This window comes from Hemicordylus capensis, chromosome 8 (assembly GCF_027244095.1).
Source record: "Hemicordylus capensis ecotype Gifberg chromosome 8, rHemCap1.1.pri, whole genome shotgun sequence".
NCBI lineage: Eukaryota > Metazoa > Chordata > Lepidosauria > Squamata > Cordylidae > Hemicordylus > Hemicordylus capensis.
In genome coordinates, this window is record NC_069664.1 from 27554597 (window position 1) to 27575290 (window position 20694).

General features: G+C 48.4%; 1 protein-coding gene across 1 annotated transcript in view; it reads right to left on the reverse strand.

Annotated features, from left to right (window-relative positions):
• TECTA (tectorin alpha) overlaps positions 1–20694 on the reverse strand; it is a 60112-nt gene that overhangs the window by 17614 nt on the left and 21804 nt on the right. Inside the window, exons 7-12 of the mRNA XM_053269138.1 lie at positions 20014–20587; positions 17137–17729; positions 13644–14217; positions 10677–11287; positions 8632–9193; positions 3519–3718 (exon numbers count right to left, since the gene is read on the reverse strand). Of these exons, the coding sequence (XP_053125113.1) occupies positions 3519–3718; positions 8632–9193; positions 10677–11287; positions 13644–14217; positions 17137–17729; positions 20014–20587 (3114 nt within the window). The remainder of the gene's footprint in view (positions 1–3518; positions 3719–8631; positions 9194–10676; positions 11288–13643; positions 14218–17136; positions 17730–20013; positions 20588–20694) is intronic.

The window sequence follows — 20694 nt, forward strand, 5'->3', positions numbered from 1 at the left end:
TGTCATCTTCGCGGACTATGTGTCAACTAAAAGTGTGTGTGTTTGTGGGGAAGGAACCATGTGTGTCATCCAGAGTCCATGGGAGAAGGGTAAGATATAAATGTAATAAACAAACAGGACAAGGCTGAAGGCATGAAACACGATTGTGGATCTAGATGTTAGCCGGAGGTCACAACAATATTCAGTTGTGCTTCCTACCCACTCACCTCCTGGCTTTTTTCTTTTTAACACATTCTGATTTGAGAACTTAATTATCTGGCAAAAAAAGAAGAAGAAGTGTGAACCACTCCAACCTGTTACTATTTGTCTGACACTTTCATCAGCTGTAAAAGTGAGGAAATTCAGAATTTACAGTTGCCACAGCAACCTCTCTTCCTTGTCTTTTGCAAGTGAGCACTACAAATATCCTGTTGACCACCAATGTGTACCTGTGAAGAGGAGCACAAATTGTATTCCATCCTCTTGTTATCAGATTTATGGAATAATTGAGCGGATGATCTTGCTCCTCTGCTGATAAGGGGCTCTAGCACCACATTTTTCAGGGAAGAAGGAAAGCAATGGCAGGAAAATGAAAAAAGACAGAAGCGAGTCTTCCTGGCAGCCATCTTGCAGCCTGGAATAGGGCAACAGATCTTCTCCAGGGGTTGCAATTAAAGGAACTGGAGTGAAAGCAGAGGCTACTTTTAAATAGCAATGTACTGTATTTGTCCAAGTAGAAGTTGACTCTAGATTTAAGGAGAGGAGAGCTGGTCTTGTGGTAGCAAGCATGACTTGTCCCTGTAGCTAAGCAGGGTCTGCCCTGGTTGCATATGAAAGGGAGACTAGAAGTGTGAGCACTGTAAGAGATTCCCCTCAGCGGGTGGAGCTGCTCTGGGAAGAGCAGAAGGTTTCAAGTTCCCTCCCCGGCAGCATCTCCAAGATAGGGCTGAGAGAGATTCCTGCCTGCAACCTTGGAGAAGCCGCTGCCAGTCTGTGTAGACAATACTGAGCTAGATGGACCTATGGTCTGACTCATTATATGGCAGCTTCCTATGTTCCTGTGCACTCAGAGGTGTGACTTCTGGAGGACATAGGAAGGGAGCCAGATGCTTAAGACTGCCAACAACTCATACCAACAACCCTTTAACAAGGTAAACTCCAAAAGTAATAAAATAAAATAAAATAGGGATCACAATTTATCAGGGATAGGTAACAAAATGAGGGATTATTGTTCGTAAATGTGGGGGTGGGGGTGCGGTTAGCATCCCAAAAATTTACAGATCTCTCCATCGTCCCCAATCAGAATAAAAGGTGCTTTGAAAGCAACACATTCTAGTCCTTTTCTTGGATTATCCTCTGGTCCAGGGGCTCTCAAAAGAGGTTCCCACAGAAGCTGGACCACAACTCTCAGCACCTCTAGACTTCAGCCATTGTGAATTCTAGTCCAGCCACATCTGGAGGGACGAATCTCTGAGAATCCCTGCTTTTGGGATTCAAAGACACTCTTTGCTCCTGCATGTATATCATTTCATTGACATACATGGAGAGTAAAGCTCTGCAATTCACTAGTCACCTTGGTGTAAATAGCAGGGTCCATGCAAAGGAAAGGATGCGATAAAATAAAAGTTTAAAGTTGAATTGTGTTGTATATTTTGCCGCCCTGAAAGCACGGCTGAAAGCTGCAGCTTCATTATTGGGAATTTGCCATTCCATTGTAAGGATTAAACTGATTAATATTACACAATGCTTGGCACTATCCCACTAAATACATCGGTGTTGTTCATTATTTCGGGATCCTGCTCTTAAATAATGGCAAAGAAAATCTGCGGCTGACAGCCATGCCAAATAGCAGAGGAGAGAAAGACTAGGCTGCCCACGAGACCTGCAAATTATCTGAGTGTGGGGTGGGGGAATATCTTTCTGAAGAAGCGCAAGCAACTTCCCAAGGGCATTCTGTTTACATCCTCCAAAAATCAACCCATTAATGCAGTGGCAGCATCAGAAGCCACAATGACAGGCAGAGAGCATCCCATCCCATCTTCTGGCTTCTTCTGATTTGGGAACAGTTTACAAAGCAGTCCCATAGGCAGCTTAGGGACGAAAAACACCACCGTAATTCTACAGGGTTTCCCCTCCTCTATTACTGTTGCTGCTTGGAGGAATATAGATGAGGAAGAACTCCTCGAAGGAATCCTCATTTGGATGCAATGTTTCCTGCAGCTCAGAAGCTCAGATTGGCTGAGATCATCAGAGACAGAAAAACAGAGAGGCCCTTATTTCTTCGGGAAGCAAGGCAAAGAACCTGGAAAGTCGACACCTAGCTATACTGCTGCTTTGCTGCTGCCCATTTCAAAGAACATTTTTTTTTTTTGGCCTGGCTGGCTCAGGCAGACCAAAGGAAGGAATTTGCAAATGCAAAGCAAGAATCCATTCCCTGCACTTTTATGGCCCTTAGAACCCCCTGGTAGCACTGATCCTTTTTGGAACATCCATTCCATTAACAGAACACTCCTCTTCCTAAGCAACCAAACGAGATAAACATTCATATTTCAATTTAAAAGCAGTTCACCTTTTAGCAGTTAATACTTTGGATTTCTGGTTTAGTTTTGCTTTCGCGTGCAAGTTTCTCAGCTTAATCAAAAAGCATGAATTCAAAGATAATGATTTGAATTTGTACTCATTTGTACTCAGTGGCAGCCAGGATGAGGGAGGGGAGCAGTAAATGAGCCTCAGCTGAGACTTGCTCTCACTCTTCTCACTGTGCCTGGCTGTGGCATTAAACTCTCCCATGTGAGCTGCTCGTTTGCCAGGCTGGAAAACTGGGCAAGTGACCAGCCCATGTAAAGAAAAGTGCGCCATCAAGTCAATTTTGACTCCTGGCGCCCACAGAGCCCTGTGGTTTTCTTTGGTAGAATACACGAGGGGTTTACCATTGCCTCCTCCAGCACAGTATGAGATGATGCCTTTCAGCACCTTCCTATATCGCTGCTGCCCAATATAGGGGTTTCCCATAGTCTGGGAAACATACCAGTGGGGATTTGAACCAGCAAACCTCTGCTTGTTAGTCAAGCATTTCCCCACAGCCCACATGCAAGGGGTTAAATCCATGGTTGGGCACACCGAGGGAGAGCAAGGCACTTGGGTCTGAGGGAGAGAACAAGTCTCACCCAAGAGGCTCATTTACCATTCCCTCCAATCTGCCCGTACCAGCTGCCACTGCTCGGACTAATCCATCAGTTCCAACTTGTTCTCTACATGTGACCTCTAGATATGAAAACTGGATCTCCTTTTTCTTTTTTTAAAAACTGAATAGCAATGTTGAGGGGTGAAAGGGAGCAATCCCTCCCTCTCCCAGGCTGTTTCCCAGATAAAAAACCACACATCCCCCAGCTATTTTGACCCACTGGCTTAGCAGTTGAGAAAACCGACAGCACCCTCCCCAAGCTCTGTGGTCCTGATCCCACCCTCCCCATGGCGGCAATTCAGTTCAGAACTCCCGGAAATGCCTCAGAGGTGCCGCTTTGGACCCGGCCCCTTACCTCATAGTATTTGCCATCCAAGTAGCAGCCGCAGTTGTGAGGAAGGATGCAACTCTTCCCATTCAGCACGTAGCCCGGGTCGCACTGGCACCCCTCGACGCAGTAGTGGTTGCAGTCACTTTTCAGCCGGATGGCCGCGCAGCGGGGCTGGCACACACTCACGCAACTCTCGTAGTGGCTGTTGGGAGGGCAGCTGACCGCTAGGAGGAAACGGGGGACATGCTCTTCACACTGGCATGGGTTCAGCCACCTCTGGCCAGTGGTGCCTTCTAGGGTGCATGCACACTGGAAGGCCCAGGATGAGACGGCAAGGGGTCCTGGGACTGCCCACAGACATGGTGCCCCTGGGGTCGTATCAGCCACAATGTGGCCCCTTCCACAATGTGGGTTGCCCTTCCCTTCTTCAGCACTATTGTCACTCACCAGGAGCCTGCAGGGAAGGGGAAACCATGCAGGCTTAGGAACATAGGAAGCTGCCACATACTGAGTCAGACCATTGGTCTATCTAGCTCAGTATTGTCTTCACAGACTGGCAGCGGCTTCTCCAAGGTTGCAGGCAGGAATCTCTCTCAGCCCTATCTTGGAGATGCTGCCAGGGAGGGAACTTGGAACCTTCTGCTCTTCCCAGAGTGGCTTCATCCCCTGAGGGTAATATCTTGCAGTGCTCACACACATCAAGTCTCCCATTCAGATGCAACCAGGGCAGACCCTGCTTAGCTAGGGGGACAAGTCATGCTTGCTACCACAGCTCTCCTCTCCTTGAATGCATGTCCCTTTCAACTCCTGTCTGTAGGCTTCCAGCAGCATCTGGTGGGCCACTGTGTGAAACAGGATGCTGGCCTAGATGGGCCTCCTTGGGCCTGATCCAGCAGGGCTGTTCTTATGCTGGGTGTCGGGGTGGGGGGGGGAAGGGAGGGGTAGCTGACTCCTAGGTAAGTGGGTATAGAATTGCTGCTCCACCCACCCACCCCACCGGCATCCACAGAAAAAGTCCTGCAGGCGCCTATGAAGTTGCCGGCTCCTGACTGGAGTGTGTGATATTATTTCCACAGGACTGCCCCCACCTTATCTCCCCCTACCCCGTGTCTGCATTGTCAGACAATTCAGCCTGAATTGTCCCCTTTGCTAAGCAGAGTCCACCCTGGTTTGTATTTGAATGGGAGACTACATGTGTGAGTACTGTAAGCTATTCCCCTTAGGGGATGGGGCCGCTCTGGGAAGAGCACCTGCCTGCTTGCATGCAGAAGGTTCCAAGTTCCCTCCCTGGCAGCATCTCCAGATAGGGCTGAGAGAGACTCCTGCCTGCAACCCTGGAGAAGCTGCTGCCAGTCTGGGTAGACAATCCTGAGCTAGATGGACCTATGGTCTGACTCAGTACAAGGCAGCTTCCTATGTTCCTGCAAGATGCTTCTTGCGGACTCCAATGCTTCTCCCCACATAGTCTTCACCAGTGAAGACTCCAGTCTGTGAGGCAGTTTGATCCACCACTTCTCTTCTCAGCCATCACGAACACCCAAAGCTCAAACAGGCCGGCAACACAAACCCTGAGTGCTCACGTTTCCTCCTGCGCTGCTTCTAATGACTGTGATGGGGTCCTTGAGTTTCAGGAGCTGGTCCGATTTAGGCCATGGATTTGTGGAGAGAAAACGATCCAGATTTAATTTTTAAATCTTATTAGTGATGAAAATGACTTTTCAATTGATCTGCCAGATGGCCTGCCTGCCGGAGAGGCTTTTCATCTTCATTTATGAGGAGCGTAATTGAACAATACATTGTAATCCTATTGACCGCAGAAGCAAGCTTCTCTGGAACAAATACACGCACTTTCCTTTGGAACTATAAGCTAATAACATTTGCATCGGACAAATGAAGAAAGACGGCTCTGGACCTGAAGAGTTAACCTCCTATCTTTCCAAGATGGGGTTACTACAATGAGTGGGATAGAGTAACTTTGTTCACGTAGCAATTCCTCCCGCTAATGTGGGGTGCCCAGCCACCCTTCTACATGAGCGGGGGGGCACATCATACCTGGGATACAGGATGCAAAGGAGAAGGAGAATTTGGCAGAATGCTGCAGCTGCCTGACCTTTCTTGGATAACGTCGGGCCAAATTGAGCACCCCTGATGATGATTACAGCACTTCAAGAACTGAGAGCAAAGTTATGGGAAGCGGGGGCTACACATTTAACCACTGGAAGGGCATAGACGGTTATTTATATTGGGCCATTGATGAGTGTGGTGCTTTGCAAAGAAACAGAAGGCAAGTCTTGGCCTCAGAGGGCTTGCAACCTAACACGTGCAAATGTGGAGCCGTTTTGTTTTAAATGGATGTCAGCTGCCTAGTCATCGTGGAGAGACCACATTACTCTTTTACTGATGGAGCTACACTGGCTGCCAATATAAGTATAAAAGTTTTAATAATAAATAAATAAATAAATAAATAAATAAATAAAACAGGCTTCCGGACAAAATACAAAGTGCTAGTTATAACTTATAAAGCCCTAAACGGCATAGGCCCTGGGTATCGAAGCGAGCATCTTCTTCATTATGAGTTCCACCGCCCATTGAGGTCATCTGAGGAGGTCCATCTCCAGTTACCGCCAACTCGTTTGGTGGCTACACAGAGACAGGCCTTCTCGGTCGCTGCCCTGGGATTGTGGAATGCGCTCCCTGCTGAGATACGATCCTCCCCATCTCTGGCAATTTTTAATAAACACCTGAAAACCCATCTTTTCGCCCAAGCATTCTCAGCTTTTTAAAATTGTCTGTTTTGATTTTATGGTTGTTTTTAAGCTGTTGATTTGTTTTAACTTTTATATGTGTTTTAATTGTTTTATGTTAACCGCCCAGAGACGAAGGTTTGGGCGGTATATAAGTTTTAAAAATCAAATCAAATCAAATCAATCAATAAATACATAAATAGTTATTTAGTTAGTTAGCTGCGGGCAGCGTTTTATTTAAGTTTTAAACTGATTAATCTAACCCAGGGCTACACAACTCGGCCTTCCAACTCTCTCCAAGTCCCACCATCCCCGCCTATTGGATACTGTGGCTGGGAAAGTTGGGAGTTGTAGACCAACAACAGCCAGAAGGCTGAAGTGTGGAGCCCTGATCTAATCAACTACGCACTGCATGCCTGCTTTTTGCTTCCAGTCAGGGGTTGAAATGTGGATATTTCGTATGCAAAGCTTGTTCTCCACCACTGAACTGTGCCTCTGTCTCTCCATGGTGGACCAACTGTTGTGATAGCCCCTGTGTGATAGCCAAAACTGACCTACACACCCCACTCCAGATACAACACAAGGACCACAGGATTGGTCTTTGCAGCACCTGGGTGAAAAGCCTCTTGCTAGGCAACACTCCAGAAGGGTTTTGGTTTTGGTTTTTTAAAAAATAAAATAAGGAACCCAAGGAGTTTGCCAAGGACAGTCCGACGTTCTGTGCCATGCACTTAAATATCTGTCAGATTTAGCGAGCAACCCATAATTCATCCTCTTGCGGCTCCGTTTCCTTTATGAAACTGGTGACGTGAGAGATAATCTTCTGTGACTCTGGTACACATCTCTTTCGTGTTGAGGTATTCTTTCTCTCTGTCTCCTCTTATCTGTGTCATTTTTATCCAATACTTTCCGTTCTGTCATTAGTTGCCCTAATCAGAGTCTCTGCTTTCTGCGGGGAAATCCTGGGGGCAGAATCTCTCTCTCTTGGTCTGTCCCCGCAGCCTACACACACACCCCCTCATCCCCATTTCTCTGAAAAGCTCAGCATCAATACTAACTGTTCTGCATCTTTGAAACACCTTGAGCGCCTCTTCCTCCAACCTCCGAAGGTTCCAAGAAGGCAAAACATCATCTCCACGTGAAGGAGGTGGTACAGGGTGATGGTTAAATGATGCAAACCAAACAGGCAGAAAGGAGGTCAGAGGCAAGGTGCTGAGGGCCCACATCCTGACCAGGGCTGTGGCTTGCAGAATGAACCAAGCTAAGCGAGTGCGGGATCCTCATTCTCCCTGTTTCTGGGCACTGCCACCCCCTCCGCCTTTGCCACTGAACAAGGAAGCAGAGAGGAGGAGGGGGCATTTGGGGAGCCTGGGGGACTAGTGGTGGAGAGATGGTCTTCTGGTAGTGAGCATGAATTGGCCCCTCTGCTAAGCAGTGCTTCCCTGGGTTTGCATTTGGATGGGTGACTACATGTGAGCACTGCAAGATATTCCCCTTAAGGCAGTGGTTCTTAAGGTGGGGTCCGCCAGATGTTGCTGAACTACAACTCTCAGCATCCCCAGCCACAATAAATTTGAATTAAATCCAATAAATCTGAATTTAAATGTTGAGTTGGCAACATCTGGCCGACCCCACCTTAAGAACCACTACCTTAAGGGATGAGGATGCAGCTCAGTGGAAGAGTATCTGCATGCTTGCATGCAGAAGGTCCAACATTCAATCCCTGGCAGCATCTCCAGGTAGGGCTGGGAAAGACTCCTGCCTGAAACCTTGGAGAGCCACCTCCAGTCAGTGTGGACAATATTGAGCTAGATGGACCAAGGGCCTGACAGTATATGGCAGCTTCATATGCTCCTCTCGGAGATGGGGGAGGACATTTTTCCAAGAAATGATCCAAGTTCCTCTGAATCCTTTGGGAAGAACTTTAATCAGTTTCAAGTTAATTTGAGGCAAGCTTGAAGGATTTCGCCCATCTCTTATAAAAGATTCCTGACCAGGGTCGCTGATGATTGGTCTAAACTCTAAGCAATGAAGGGACTTTCTTGCTACTCTCTCCAGTTATGGGTTGCTTCTGCTTCCGCCTTGGCTACCCTCTCCATTTGGCAGGAGCTGATACCCACGACACACAATCAGTTATTTTTGAGGCTAGAAAAAAAAGGGCAGAGGGACACTATGGCGCAGCCTGGAGACCGGAGACCCAGAGGCTTGCCAAGGGTGAACTGGGTCATGTCAGCAGAGGCAGGCTGTTTCCGAACATTCCATTTATCCCAAGAGAAAGCATCCCCTAGAAAGCAGGAACAGTCCTGCTAATGTCAGCGGAGCTACTGTAGATGGACGGAAAGGATACTTTTCATGGGTAATCATAGAGATTAAAAATAAATGGCTCTGCTCACAGCATGAGGTGAGATTCCTCCAGCCCGTGACGGCAATCCCCTGGGTCTGGCAGGTGCTGGCGTAATTCTGGAGCCAGCTGCAGGCCGTTTGCACTGCTCCTCCGTCAATGCAGGTGTCGAACAAGCAATTCTTGTAAAAGAAGCCGGGGTTGACCTTACTGTGGCACCTGGAGAAGACGCCGCTCTTGCTGGGAATCAGGCTGCAGAGTTGCTGGGGCTTCCAGAAACCTTCTACCTTGCGGCAGGCTGGGCAGCGGTCACCACAGCCCACCTGGCAAAAGGGGTCCCGCTTGACCCAACTGTGGCCAAATTCATTAACGCTGGGGACCATGAGGCCGCTGGAGGTCTGGAGGTCATCGTCAGGGTTGCCGTTATATTGCCCGCAGAGGCCATACGTGGTGTTCTGGAGGCTGCGTGGAACAGTGACAGAGAGGAAGGTCTTCCAGTCGTACACCACCTTCAGGCCAAAGTCCGTCTCCACAACAATGTGGAAACCAAAGGCAAAGATGTTCACTTTCCCTTGGCCCAGCTTCAAGGGTAGGTAAAGGCGCTCGTTGTTAATCTGCAAAAAGATGGGAAGGAACTCATTAGAAGGAGGGCACAGCATCTTGGGAGGCAGGCTCCCAAGAAAGATGGCCCCATGTAGAAACTCAAGGTTCAAATCCACACTCAAGCTGTGAAGTTCATTCTGTGGTTTTGGAGAAATCAACATTTCTTACTCTACGGGGCTCACAGGATTGTTTGAGGTCAAAACTCTACCCCGAGCTCCTTGGAGAAAGGGTGGGAAACAAATTATACAATGGCAACAGGTCATTGATAGATCACATGCTTTAGGCTCCTGCCTGAAACCCAGGAGGGCTTTTGCCAGTCAAGTGTAGACAGTACTGACCAAGAGGGACCATTTGAAACTACTGATATCTACTCATCATCCTGCAGCTTGTCTCATCTCTCTTGCCCATAAATATGGCCATGTTTCTCCTCCTCTCCTCTCTTTGCAGTTGCTTCCTTTCCCCTCTCCTGTCTATTTTATCATGTCCATCCTACTATTTCCTTTGAAATGCATATACGTTGCTGCTCCTTTCATTCCTTCTTTAATTTCTCTTTAGTCTCCTTCTAGGCCTCTACATTATTTTGACACCAATCTTTTAGTTAGACAAAAGATTACATCTGCAGTCTCATGCTTCTTTTCATTTTCTCTGGCTAACCCTTTCCTTGAAAGTCATTGCCTTCAGATACTTACATGATTCAGTCCCTCTAGCTCTTGAAGAAGCCCCTCAAGTCATTTCTGAGAATTTAGCTCTGTGCCTCTCTTCCCCCATTGCTTTTCCATCTCCCCCACTTCTTGCCTTGTCCTCAGGTGTCTCTTTATTTAGTTTGTAAAGCTACAGATAGGGCTTTGTCTCTGTTCATGCCATGTTTGGTTAGCACCTTGCTTTTTAAGGCACTTATGAAATGATTGGTTGCGTCCTGAGGATAATTTGTGCAAGCTGAAGAGCATTTCCAGTTGCATAAGATGGAGAGAGAGTGCGCACGTGTGTGTGTGTGTGTACATGTATGTGAGTGAGAGAGCTGGGGGGAAGGGGAGACAGAGAGATATTTTCCCAACTTCCTGCTCCATCAGCATCACAATGTGTCATGTATCACACTATTCCAGGGAATCCCCCCACCTCAGGATTGGCTTTTCAAGGGGTACTGCAGGGACTAGCAAGCCAGAGATTGCCAGTTTGAATCCCCGCTGGTATGATTCCCAGACTATTGGAAACACCTATAAGCGATATAGGAAGGTGCTGAAAGGCATCATCTCACACCGCGCGGGAGATAGCAATGGTCAACCCCTCCTGTATTCTACCAAAGACAACCACAGGGCTCTGTGGTCACCAGGACTGTCGACACCAACTTGATGGCACACTTTACTTTACTGTGGGGATGAGCACAGCTCATGGTTCTCTGGGTCCAAACCAGTTACTATTATTGGGCACTTTCCATTCAGTGAAGGCAGGTTAGCTGGTCTGTAGCTACAAAGCGGCCCCCCCGGGCTAACTCACCAGCACTGTGTGTTTGTAGGCCCGGTAGATGATGATGTTGTAATTGAAGACCTCCAGCTCCACCTGCTTCACCCATAAAGCCAAGGAAGGGTCCCGGTCCTCATTCTTGGCAGTGACCGTAAACTCCGGGACTGCGTCTGTCCTTTCAGACCTTTGACGAGAGACGGTCGTGCAAAGGACCAGGGGGCAACTGCTCTGGAAGTCGAAGGCAAACCCGTCAAAGGTCAAGTAATGGCTGTAGCCAGAGATGACGCAGGAGGCGTCGGTGCGGGCCTGGCAGTAGTAGAGGCCGCTCTCTTCCAGGCAATACTCGTCCTCCTTGCAGGGAACGTTCTCGCAGCGTACACTGTTGTCGGAGCCGTTGCAGTAGCAGAAGTACTGGCAGTCGATGTCCATCCAGAAGGATTGGTTGGTGAAGAGCTGGTGGCCCTCGAAGCTGCAGCCACATTCGCTTTTGGGGATGCAATGGGTACCTCTCAGGGCAAAGCCCTCGTCGCACTGGCAGCCTTCCACGCAGCTGTCCACGCACACAGGCCCCGTCCCCAGGCTCTCACAGGTCTCTGTGCAGGTCAGGCACTCTTCAAAGTGGCTGTTCTCAGGGCACGTGAGAGCTGGAGCAAGAGGAAGAGAACACCAGGTCAGCTTCACCGGTCCCTTTCACCCTGCCAACTGAGCAAGGAGGTGGGGACTCTCTTTTAGAGTGGGGAGGGACTCTCTTATAATTAGCCGAGGGAGAGCAACTGTCCCTATCCAGCCCCAGCACAGTATCCCTCCAGGGCGCTTTCCAGATTAGCTGCTCAACAGCAGCAAAATGCTTCCGTTCAGGCAAATCGCATTTAAAACGTAAATAGCAAAGTGCCCAGCAGGGGGAGCAGTCTCGCGAAAACTAACCACCCAGAAAAACAGCAACTTTTTAAAACGCCGGATATACAACATTATAGCTCTGTATCACCGCGATTAAATTCAAAACGAGGCATTGGAAATATGAACGGCATCCTGCTGTCAGTGTAGGGACTATGGTGTCACAACACAGGAAGTGTGGAAGCGCACTTCAGAGATACCTCGTGACCCTGTTGCAGGGTGTAATCTGGAAAGCACCCACAGTGGCTGTTGTTGGTGTCTACTTTTTGAGACTGAGAGTCACCCTTTTAAGACAGACAGCCATCTTATTTCTTTTTCTCTGTCATCCGCTGGTCAACTGCTTAGAGAACTTTTTTTCTGCTTGAAAAGCAAGCAAGATATAATATTCATAATGATATTCATATAATAAGAAGCAGGATATTGGACTTTTGCTTTGATCCAACAGGTGGGCTCTTATGTATCTGGGTTTCTGGTGTGTGTGTGTTAAATACTCCATATTCTAGGTCTGTAGGAGTCTGTGGCGTGTTCAAATAAAATGGTCTCAGAGTTAAATTATTTCCTTTAATCTGAGAGTTTAAGGGAATTAAACTCCTGATTCTGTATCAAATACATTGTCTGCCAGCTTCTCCAGTGGCCAAAGTATCCCACATCCCATCCCATTTTCACCAACTGGGCTAAGTTCAAAAGATGAGTACCAGCAGCTGTGTGCCTAATGTGCTTCTATAACACGACATTTCTATATTTACTTTTAGATTACAATCATTATATCACCAGCAGCATGCATATTACCCCTTGCAAAACAAAGCAAAACAAAACACCACCCACCCAAACAAACAAACAAACAAACCCGCCTCTCTCTCTCTCTCTCTCTCTCACACACACACACACACACATTCTCATTAGCCTTTCTTGTTACTGTATTTGTCATCATCTCTATTGCAGTTCAAGGACACTTGAATATAGCGCCATAAAACTCCGGATGGCTCCTGAAATGCTTCTATTTAATTGGGACACTGTATCTTGCCAGGGTAGCTGTTAAGATAATAAATACTCCGTGTGAAAAGGCAATACCTTTGGAGCATAATTTCAATCTATATTATATATCCAATTTGTGACATGTTCATCCTTAAGATGGGTGGGATTTGTGTGGAGAGGCAGGGTGAGAGGTTGCAGGGATCCATGCCTTATGCGAGTAATATGCCACCCTCGGAGCCTTGGGGGTGGAGGGCAGCATTCCCTGCAACAGGGATTCCCAGATTTTGTGGACTACAGCCTCCATCATCCCCAGCTGCAATGGCCTTTGGCTGGGGATGATGAGAGTTGTAGTCAACAACATCTGGCAATCCCTGTTATGGGGACACTGGTGGAGGGTTCAAATGTAAGGGCTGCATGTAGGTGGCTGGACATTCAACAGAACATTTTCAGGACACTCCCCTCATGGGCATAGCTATAATTAAGCAATCGAGTGGCGGGGGGCGCGTACAAATGTCCCTAGGCACCAAGGGGTCCACTGGCTGGGTGACTGACAGCTTTCTCTTCACTCTCCCCATCCCTGCTCACTGGCACATGTTTGGCTCCTGACTGGAGGACTCCTCTTGGATTCAAACATGAGCCCTCTCCAGGAGGTATATATGTAGGTATATAGGTTCTCCCCCACCCTCTCTCTCTCTGCCAGGGGGATGAGCATATGCAAGTGTGTGTGGGAGTGGGGAATGAGTTATATTATTTGCATAGGAGTATGAGAAAGGGTGTCCTAAAACATTTTGTCTTTCACCATGTCCTTACACTTCTGCAGCAAAGACGCCAGGGATAGGGATGGAGAAGAAGGTACGGAGGCTTTCACTGTTGTCCCAAGGCTCACTCCAACTTTGCTATGCCCCTGATCCCTCCCTTCTCACAGAACTCTTTGTAGGCCCCCAAAAAGCCAGTCCTGAAGGTCAAAGGTGGATAGAGTGGACCCCAAGAACCTTGGGCAACAAATGATCTTCTCGACACCTTGAAGGTCTCTTCCCCCTTGCCAAGTAATCGAAGATAATCTGGACAGCAAAGGCACATGGCCTGAACCCTAGGCAAAGCAACTATGGTTCCATGCCTCTGCCCACTTACGGCAAAAGTTGAAACTCCTCCACTGGCCAACCTCCACCTCTGCATTCTTACAGGCGCTGGCGTAGCGAGCCACTGAGTCACAGAGCTCGGATTGGTTTCCTCCACTCTGGCACAAGCGGAAGAGGCAGGTCCGGTAGTAGGCAGAGACATTCACCACCGAATGGCACTCCAGGAAGGAGCTGTTGGTGGGGTCATTGATGATGCCGCATTTAGCACGGCTCCGGTAGTCCTTCAGGAGCTCCGAGTCGTTGTTGCAAGCCTTGAGCAGGTCACCACACTCCCCATTGCAGATCTCGTTGAAGGTCGTCCAGCTGTCCAGGAAAACGGCCAGGTTGTCTGTGCATTTCCCATTGAGGAAGCAGAACTCATCAGTAATATTCCCATTGAAAAAGCCACAGAGGCCCCCGGTGCAGTTGAAGTAGAGTGTGGAAAGGCGTATTTCCAGCAGCCCTGAGTCCAAGTATTCAATATGGATGAGTCCTTCCGATTCAACAACCGTCCCATTTTTGCTCTGGTAGATTTCCAGTTGGCCGGAAGGGTGGAAATAGGGCAGCTCTGTTTCGTATCCATTCACCTGCAAACGAATGACATATTTTTTTATTTTATTTTACATCTCTGTCCTGTTTTTTCTCCAAGGAGTCCAGAGCAGCCGTGGACATGGTTATGTTATCCTCACAACAACCCTAGGTGAGTCTGAGAGGCAAATATTGGCCCAGAGTCACCCAGTGAGTTTCATGGCTGAGTGGGGACTTGAACTTGGATCCCGCTGGTCCTAGTCCAACACTCTACCCACTACACCACACTGGCTGGTTAATGAGATGAGTCACAGAATCCCTCAACATTTTCTTCCTCTTCCTTTGACTAACAAGGAGTAAGCAGAGCTGAGAGGTAAAGGAACAAGCTGTACTTAGCAGACACGCCAAAATATGATACCTGAATACTAGTCGAGAGGCACTTAGATCTTTGCTAGGCAGGGAGTTCCACTAAAATGGCAGAGTTTGTCCCCGAAGGCCTTGCTCACATATTATGCAGCCCCTGGCAATCTCACTTAGCGTTCCAGCATGCAGAGACAGAGTCCTTACAGATCACTGGGGGCAACCAGCCAAACTGTTTAAGATCTAAAACGGCTTTCCCAGAAGAGAATATCCCTCTTTCTTTCTGGGATGTCTCTCAGAAAGCCAAGTGTGCAAAATTACAAACAGGAAAGCATAAAACAAAAGTGGGGGGAATACACCACTGAACTTGTGCAACTCTGGGGGTGCTCTTTCCCTACTTTAACTTAAAGCACCATACATCAGGGTTATTATTCAAGCAGATCGTATGAGGCAGCTTCAAAGGTTGTGCATGGACATTTGGCGTAAATTAACAGTCCAATACCAGTTCAAGGCACATCTTTTGGAGTATTTCCATTTCCCTCTGGCAGGTCTATGCACGTGAGCCAGCTTAGGAAGCTAGTAACTAAGGATAGTAGAGGGGGTTTTTTTAATCCAAAAGGTTAAGGTGGAGCGATAGAAGTTTTTCACACGGGGCTTTTAAAGGCCTTTAACTCGCATCTCCTCCGTAATAGAGGGGGTTCGTTCACATATTGGTCAGATTTACCCCGAAGTCCCTGCAAGTTAAAGGGGAACAGTTTACCCACAATTTGGGTTTTTACACTGCATGTTAGAGAGTGTAGCCCGATTTATTTCGGGGTTAAAAAATTCCACTTTTTGCTTCGGTTTTTTTGGACAACCTCGAGTTTTCAGTAAAACCTCCCAGTAAACCTGCGGTAAACCTGCCTGTTGTGTGTAAAAGTCGGGACATACAGGCTCACTCCCCTCTGCTCTTTCAGCCTGGAGGTTCTGTATGTTCCCACAGTGCTTCAGAAACCTGGAGAACCTGTTGGCCCAAAGGGAAGAGCAGGGCCAAAGCGACGGATGCACAATGCTATGGGAAATGATGTCATACACCATCTGCCTCTAAAACAATGGTGCATCCCTAGCCTACAGGAATTGCAGCTTACAACACACATGAGTATTTTTTTTTTAAAGGTGTGTGGTTTAATTTCACAGAGTCCACCTGTTGACACTCACCATGTTGGTAACAACCAGCCATCCAGACTCTGGCAGCATCACCATTGCTGGCACCTTCGTCTTGTCTCTTGTGCTTGTCTGCCTCACCCTTCATCAGCAAGAGAGAAAAACGCCAAACCTTCCCATATGTAAATAACCCTATAGGTGATATTTCCCCCTCTGACAAAGCATCCAGATTTGTGTTTCAAACTCTCTGCTTCCAAGAGGCGGGTGGTTATTTTAACTGCTGATACCATGAGATCAAGGAGGTGGTTTCATCACTCACACAAACTCTTCCTTTGACTTGCAACGTTTGGATTAAAACTGCTTGATGCACTGTGTATTGGGGCAAGAAATTTAGCCATGTGTGTAGCTCGCGAGCTTTTGCGATTACCGATGAACCTCCATTTCAGCAGAATTAAGACCCAAAACTTTCTAATCATTGGGCAAAGAGTTCCTAGGACTCTCAGATGTTCAGGTGGCAGATAAGACATCTGGCAAGAGAGCACTGTTTACCCATTTCGAGAACCATTTTGCTGGTTTGGACTGTACTTAATGAAAAAGCAAGTACTACTGAACACAGTGAAACACACTTCTGAGTTGACATGCACAGCATTGTGCTGCTGCCAGATGTGTATTTGAAACATTGGCTCAACAAGTGATGGTTCTATAATTAATCAACATGGACTTACAGTATGCAATAAATGTTGCATTCGTTTCCACCAGGATCTCTCTCACAAGAGAATCCTTGCTAGATCAGGCCAAAGGACAATCTAATCCGGCAGCCTGCTTCCCACAAAGGAACAGGAGAGCTGGTCTTGTGGTAAGCAAAGTTGTGCCATCAAGTTGGTGTCGACTCCTGGCGACCACAGAGCCCTGTGGTTGTCTTTGGTAGAATACAGGAGGGGCTGACCATTGCCATTTCTCATCAGTATGAGATGAGGCCTTTCAGCACCTTCCTATATCGCTGCTGCCCAATATAGGTGTTTCCCATAGGCTGGGAAACATACCAGCAGGGATTCAAACCAGCAACCTCTTGCTCCCTAGGCAAGTTACCTCCCCACTGTGCCATTAGGTGGCTCGGTCTTGTGGTAGCAAGCATAAATTATCCCTTTGCTAAGCAGGATCTTAGCAAAGGAAAGCTGGTCTTGTGGTAGCAAGCATGACTTGTCCCCTTAGCTAAGCAGGGTCTGCCCTGGTTGCATATGAATGGGGCACTACTTGTGTGAGCACTGTAAGATCTTCCCCACAGGGGATAGAGCCGCTCTGGGAAGGGCAGGTTCCAAGTTCCCTCCCTGGCAGCATCTCCAAGATAAGGCTGAGAGCGATTCCTGCCTGCAACCTTGGAGAAGCCGCTGCCAGTCTGGGTAGACAATACTGAGCTAGATGGACCAAAGGTCTGACTCAGTACATGACAGCTTCCTATGTTCCTAAACCCTTACCTTGATTTCAGAGTTGTCGATGCCTCCTATCTTGACCTCCTGGCGGGCAACCTGTATCCTCAGGCCTCGTAGCCCGTCCGGACTGGATTCGGGCTTCTTTTTGCTAATGTCGATTTCCAGGAAGCTGGGTCTGTCTGGGCAGGTTTTGAGCAGGGTGTAGGAATTCTCCGGGGGATAAGGGAACGTAGCCCCGTCAAACGTCTGCTGCACGCGATCCTGAGTGACGTGGCAGACGGTTTCTCGCTTGGGATAGCAGCCCTGGTAGCCATTTTCCACGGCACAGACTTCGCCTTCTTGGCAGGTGGCATTCAGGCAGTTGACCTCGCCTCCCTCCTCGCACCAGCACTGGAGCGTGCAGTCCAGAGAGGCCCAGAACGCCTCCCCGATGGTGAAATAGCGGCCGTCCACGTCACAGCCACACTGGTGGAGCGGGACGCACTGGTTCGTGCTGAGAACGTAGCCGTCATTGCATTCGCAGCCCTCGGTGCATGGCGAGGTGCAGGTCGAAGGGGCAATGAGGTCAGAACAGGTGGCTGGGCAGCTGCTGGCACACACGGCGTAGTGGCTGAACTCTGGACACTGGACCATGGTAGCTGGAGGGGCAGGTAAGACACCAGCGTCACGACTTCATTGGTTCATCTACTTGCCCGGTTTACCTGAATCCAAGACTAGATCCCACCCCCAAATTCTTTGATGTTAGAAATGGCAACAGGGGTATAATCTTAAATTCAGAGTCCTCTTCTTTTCAGGTGAATACAGGTATGACCTTTAATGTAACCTGTATTTTTAAAGAGGATCGTCTTAAATTCAGAGTCATCTTCTATTCGGGTTAATACAGTATTTATACACACACACACACACGCACCGCACCCTTTGTCCTAAGAACCCAGGGCGATTAACTGTAAGATTTGTTAAAAAAATAATAATAAAAGTTCAAGAAAAACAGCCTGAAAACATCCCCTGGTAACTGGGCAAAGAGGCACCTTTTAACGTGGTGATTCCCTTTCTTGAGCAGGGGGAGAGTAACTGGCCTTATCTACCCCCAGCATGGTACCTCCAGTGACTGTTGCTGGTGTCTATCATGTTTCTCTTTAGATTGTGAGCCCTTCGAGGACAGGGTGATTTACAATAAAACAACACAGACAAAAACCAAATTAAAACAATTTTAAAACAAGAAGTGTTAAACGCTTGTGGGGCAGACCTCCCACTCCTGCCTGCTCCTCACAGCCATCCTGCCCCACCCTGCTCTCCTGACAGCACAACAACTGGATCGCTCTTCTCCTCCCTCCCCCTTCTTCCTCCCTCCCCCTTGGCACCTCTCTCCTCCTCCTCCTCTCCAACCTCCTTACTTGCCTCCTTCCCAACATTCCACACTTTGGGGCAATGCTTGATTCACACCCAGTGCCCTCCGACATCAGCCACAGCAGGTACAACTCAGTTGCTGCCCATGCCCCATGTTAGCCTGCCGGCCGAGTTCGGCAAGCATAACACTGGGCTATGCGGCCAAAGATGGATATCAATATATGAAGAGGGAGGAAACCACTGCAATGCCCCTGACTGATTATAGCCCAGAATATCAGCTGCAAATCCCATCACTCCTTGCTTGAACTGAGCTGGGCATTGCAACTCCTTCCACCCAGCTCTGAATGCCATCCAGAGAGCAGTCAGCAAGCCAGAGAAGGTTTTACTTCCGTTTGTCCTTTGCTCCTCGTTGTCCCTCAGTTCCTTCAAGTGTCCCTTTGTCCTTCCCAGAGCATAAGCTGGCAAGGGTTGAATCAGCTTTCACGGCAACAATGCCTGTTTGAGTCCACGTCCTTGTGACTCCTCTGTCTAATCTCATCAAGGAATTTATTCCTTCCTCCCCGCTAATGCTCCTGCAGGAGTTTGGAAGGCCCCTGAAACCACATATCACCTTAGGAAGGGGATTCGTGTTAGAAGCAGCAGGAATTAACCCCTTGGCCTTTTTTTTTTTTGGCCATGTCCACGAATTTGCCTTTGTGCACGATCCTCTCTCTTGCCGTCACCTCTCCCTTCCCTATGCAAGAGCAATCTTGCTGGATTGGACCAAATGTCTCTCCCACCCAGCCCACCAACCAATCATTTATTTCTGGAAAGTTCACAAGCAGGGGGAAGATAGGACTGTAGCTCAGCAGTAGAACATCTGCTTGGCATGCAGAAGGTCCCAGGTTTAATCACTGGCAGCATCTCCAGCAGGGAGCAGGAGGAGAGCTGGTCTTGTGGTAGTGAGCATGAATGTTCTCCTTTGCTAAGCAGAGTCTGCTCTGGTTTGCATTTGGATGGGTGATCACATGTTACAGCTGTCTGCTGTAAAGTATTCCCTTAGGGCAGGGATTCTCAACGTTGGGTCCCCAGATGTTATTGGACTTCAACTCCCATAATCCCCAGCCCCAATGGCCTTTGGTTGGGGATTATGGGAGCTGAAGTCCAATAACATCTGGGGACCCAATGTTGAGAATCCCTGCCTTAGGGGATGGCAACTGCTTTGCATGCAGAAGGTCCCAGGTTCAATCCCTCCTGCCTGAAACTGCTGCCAGTCAGTGTAGACAACTCCTCGCTAGATGGGCCAACGGCCTGACTCAGTATAAGGCAGCTCCCCATGCTCCAAAGGCTTTGGTTTGGCATGATGAAGGCCTGGCTTCCATTTCCCACCCCAATGCAGCCAGTTTGCAACGTCAACAATACTACTGAGTGGCTGCTACAATGGCTTCACTGAGCAGAGTAATATTCTATGCTACTATGATTCTGTGCTTCAATGGGCAGCACTCCCTAGGACGTGTTCCTTTCCGTCGGAGCGTCCCATTGAGCTATGCAGAGGCTCGTGTCGTCTTTCCGAAGTGCCACTCGGCTTGCACTTACCACATCCTGCTTGAACTCTCCAGTCTCCGATGGGGATCCCCAGGGCTTGGCAGACTAAGGCGTACGCTTGGATGGCCTGGCAGAGCCCTCCCGTGCCATTGTCTCGGATGCTGCACAAGTCATAAACACAGCTGTGGACAAATGCTGTGGGGTCCACGATGGCCCCGCATTCCCACAGAGGGCCCCCTGTTTTGTTGATAAAGCCACAGTGCTCAGGGCCAAAGTAGAGCGACTCCATGGCTGCATCGCAAAGGCTACAATTGTCGACACAGCCCGGGGAACACTTCCAGTCAGGGTGATAGACTCGCCAGCTCTCCCCTAAATCCAGCACCGATGTGGCCAGCTTCCCATCCGAGCGCAGGGCATCGTCCTCAGGATTCTTGTTGTAGTTCCCGCACAGTCCGCAAGTGGCGTTGATGTAGGAGCCCGGGACAGAAATAGCAGCATAGTGCTCTCCATCGTAGGTCACCAAAAGCCCAAAGTCCGTTTCCACCGCCGTTGACAAACCGCTCTGGTAGATCTTGATAGCTCCCAGTTCCAGGAAGACGGGTAGAGACATGATCAAGTCATCGACCTATAAGGTGGCATAAAATGCCATTTGTTCAGAAGAATCATGTAAATACCCAAAAGCAAGGAGTGCAAAATTGTAATTTACAACCAAGCTTTCCACAGTGTTGATGT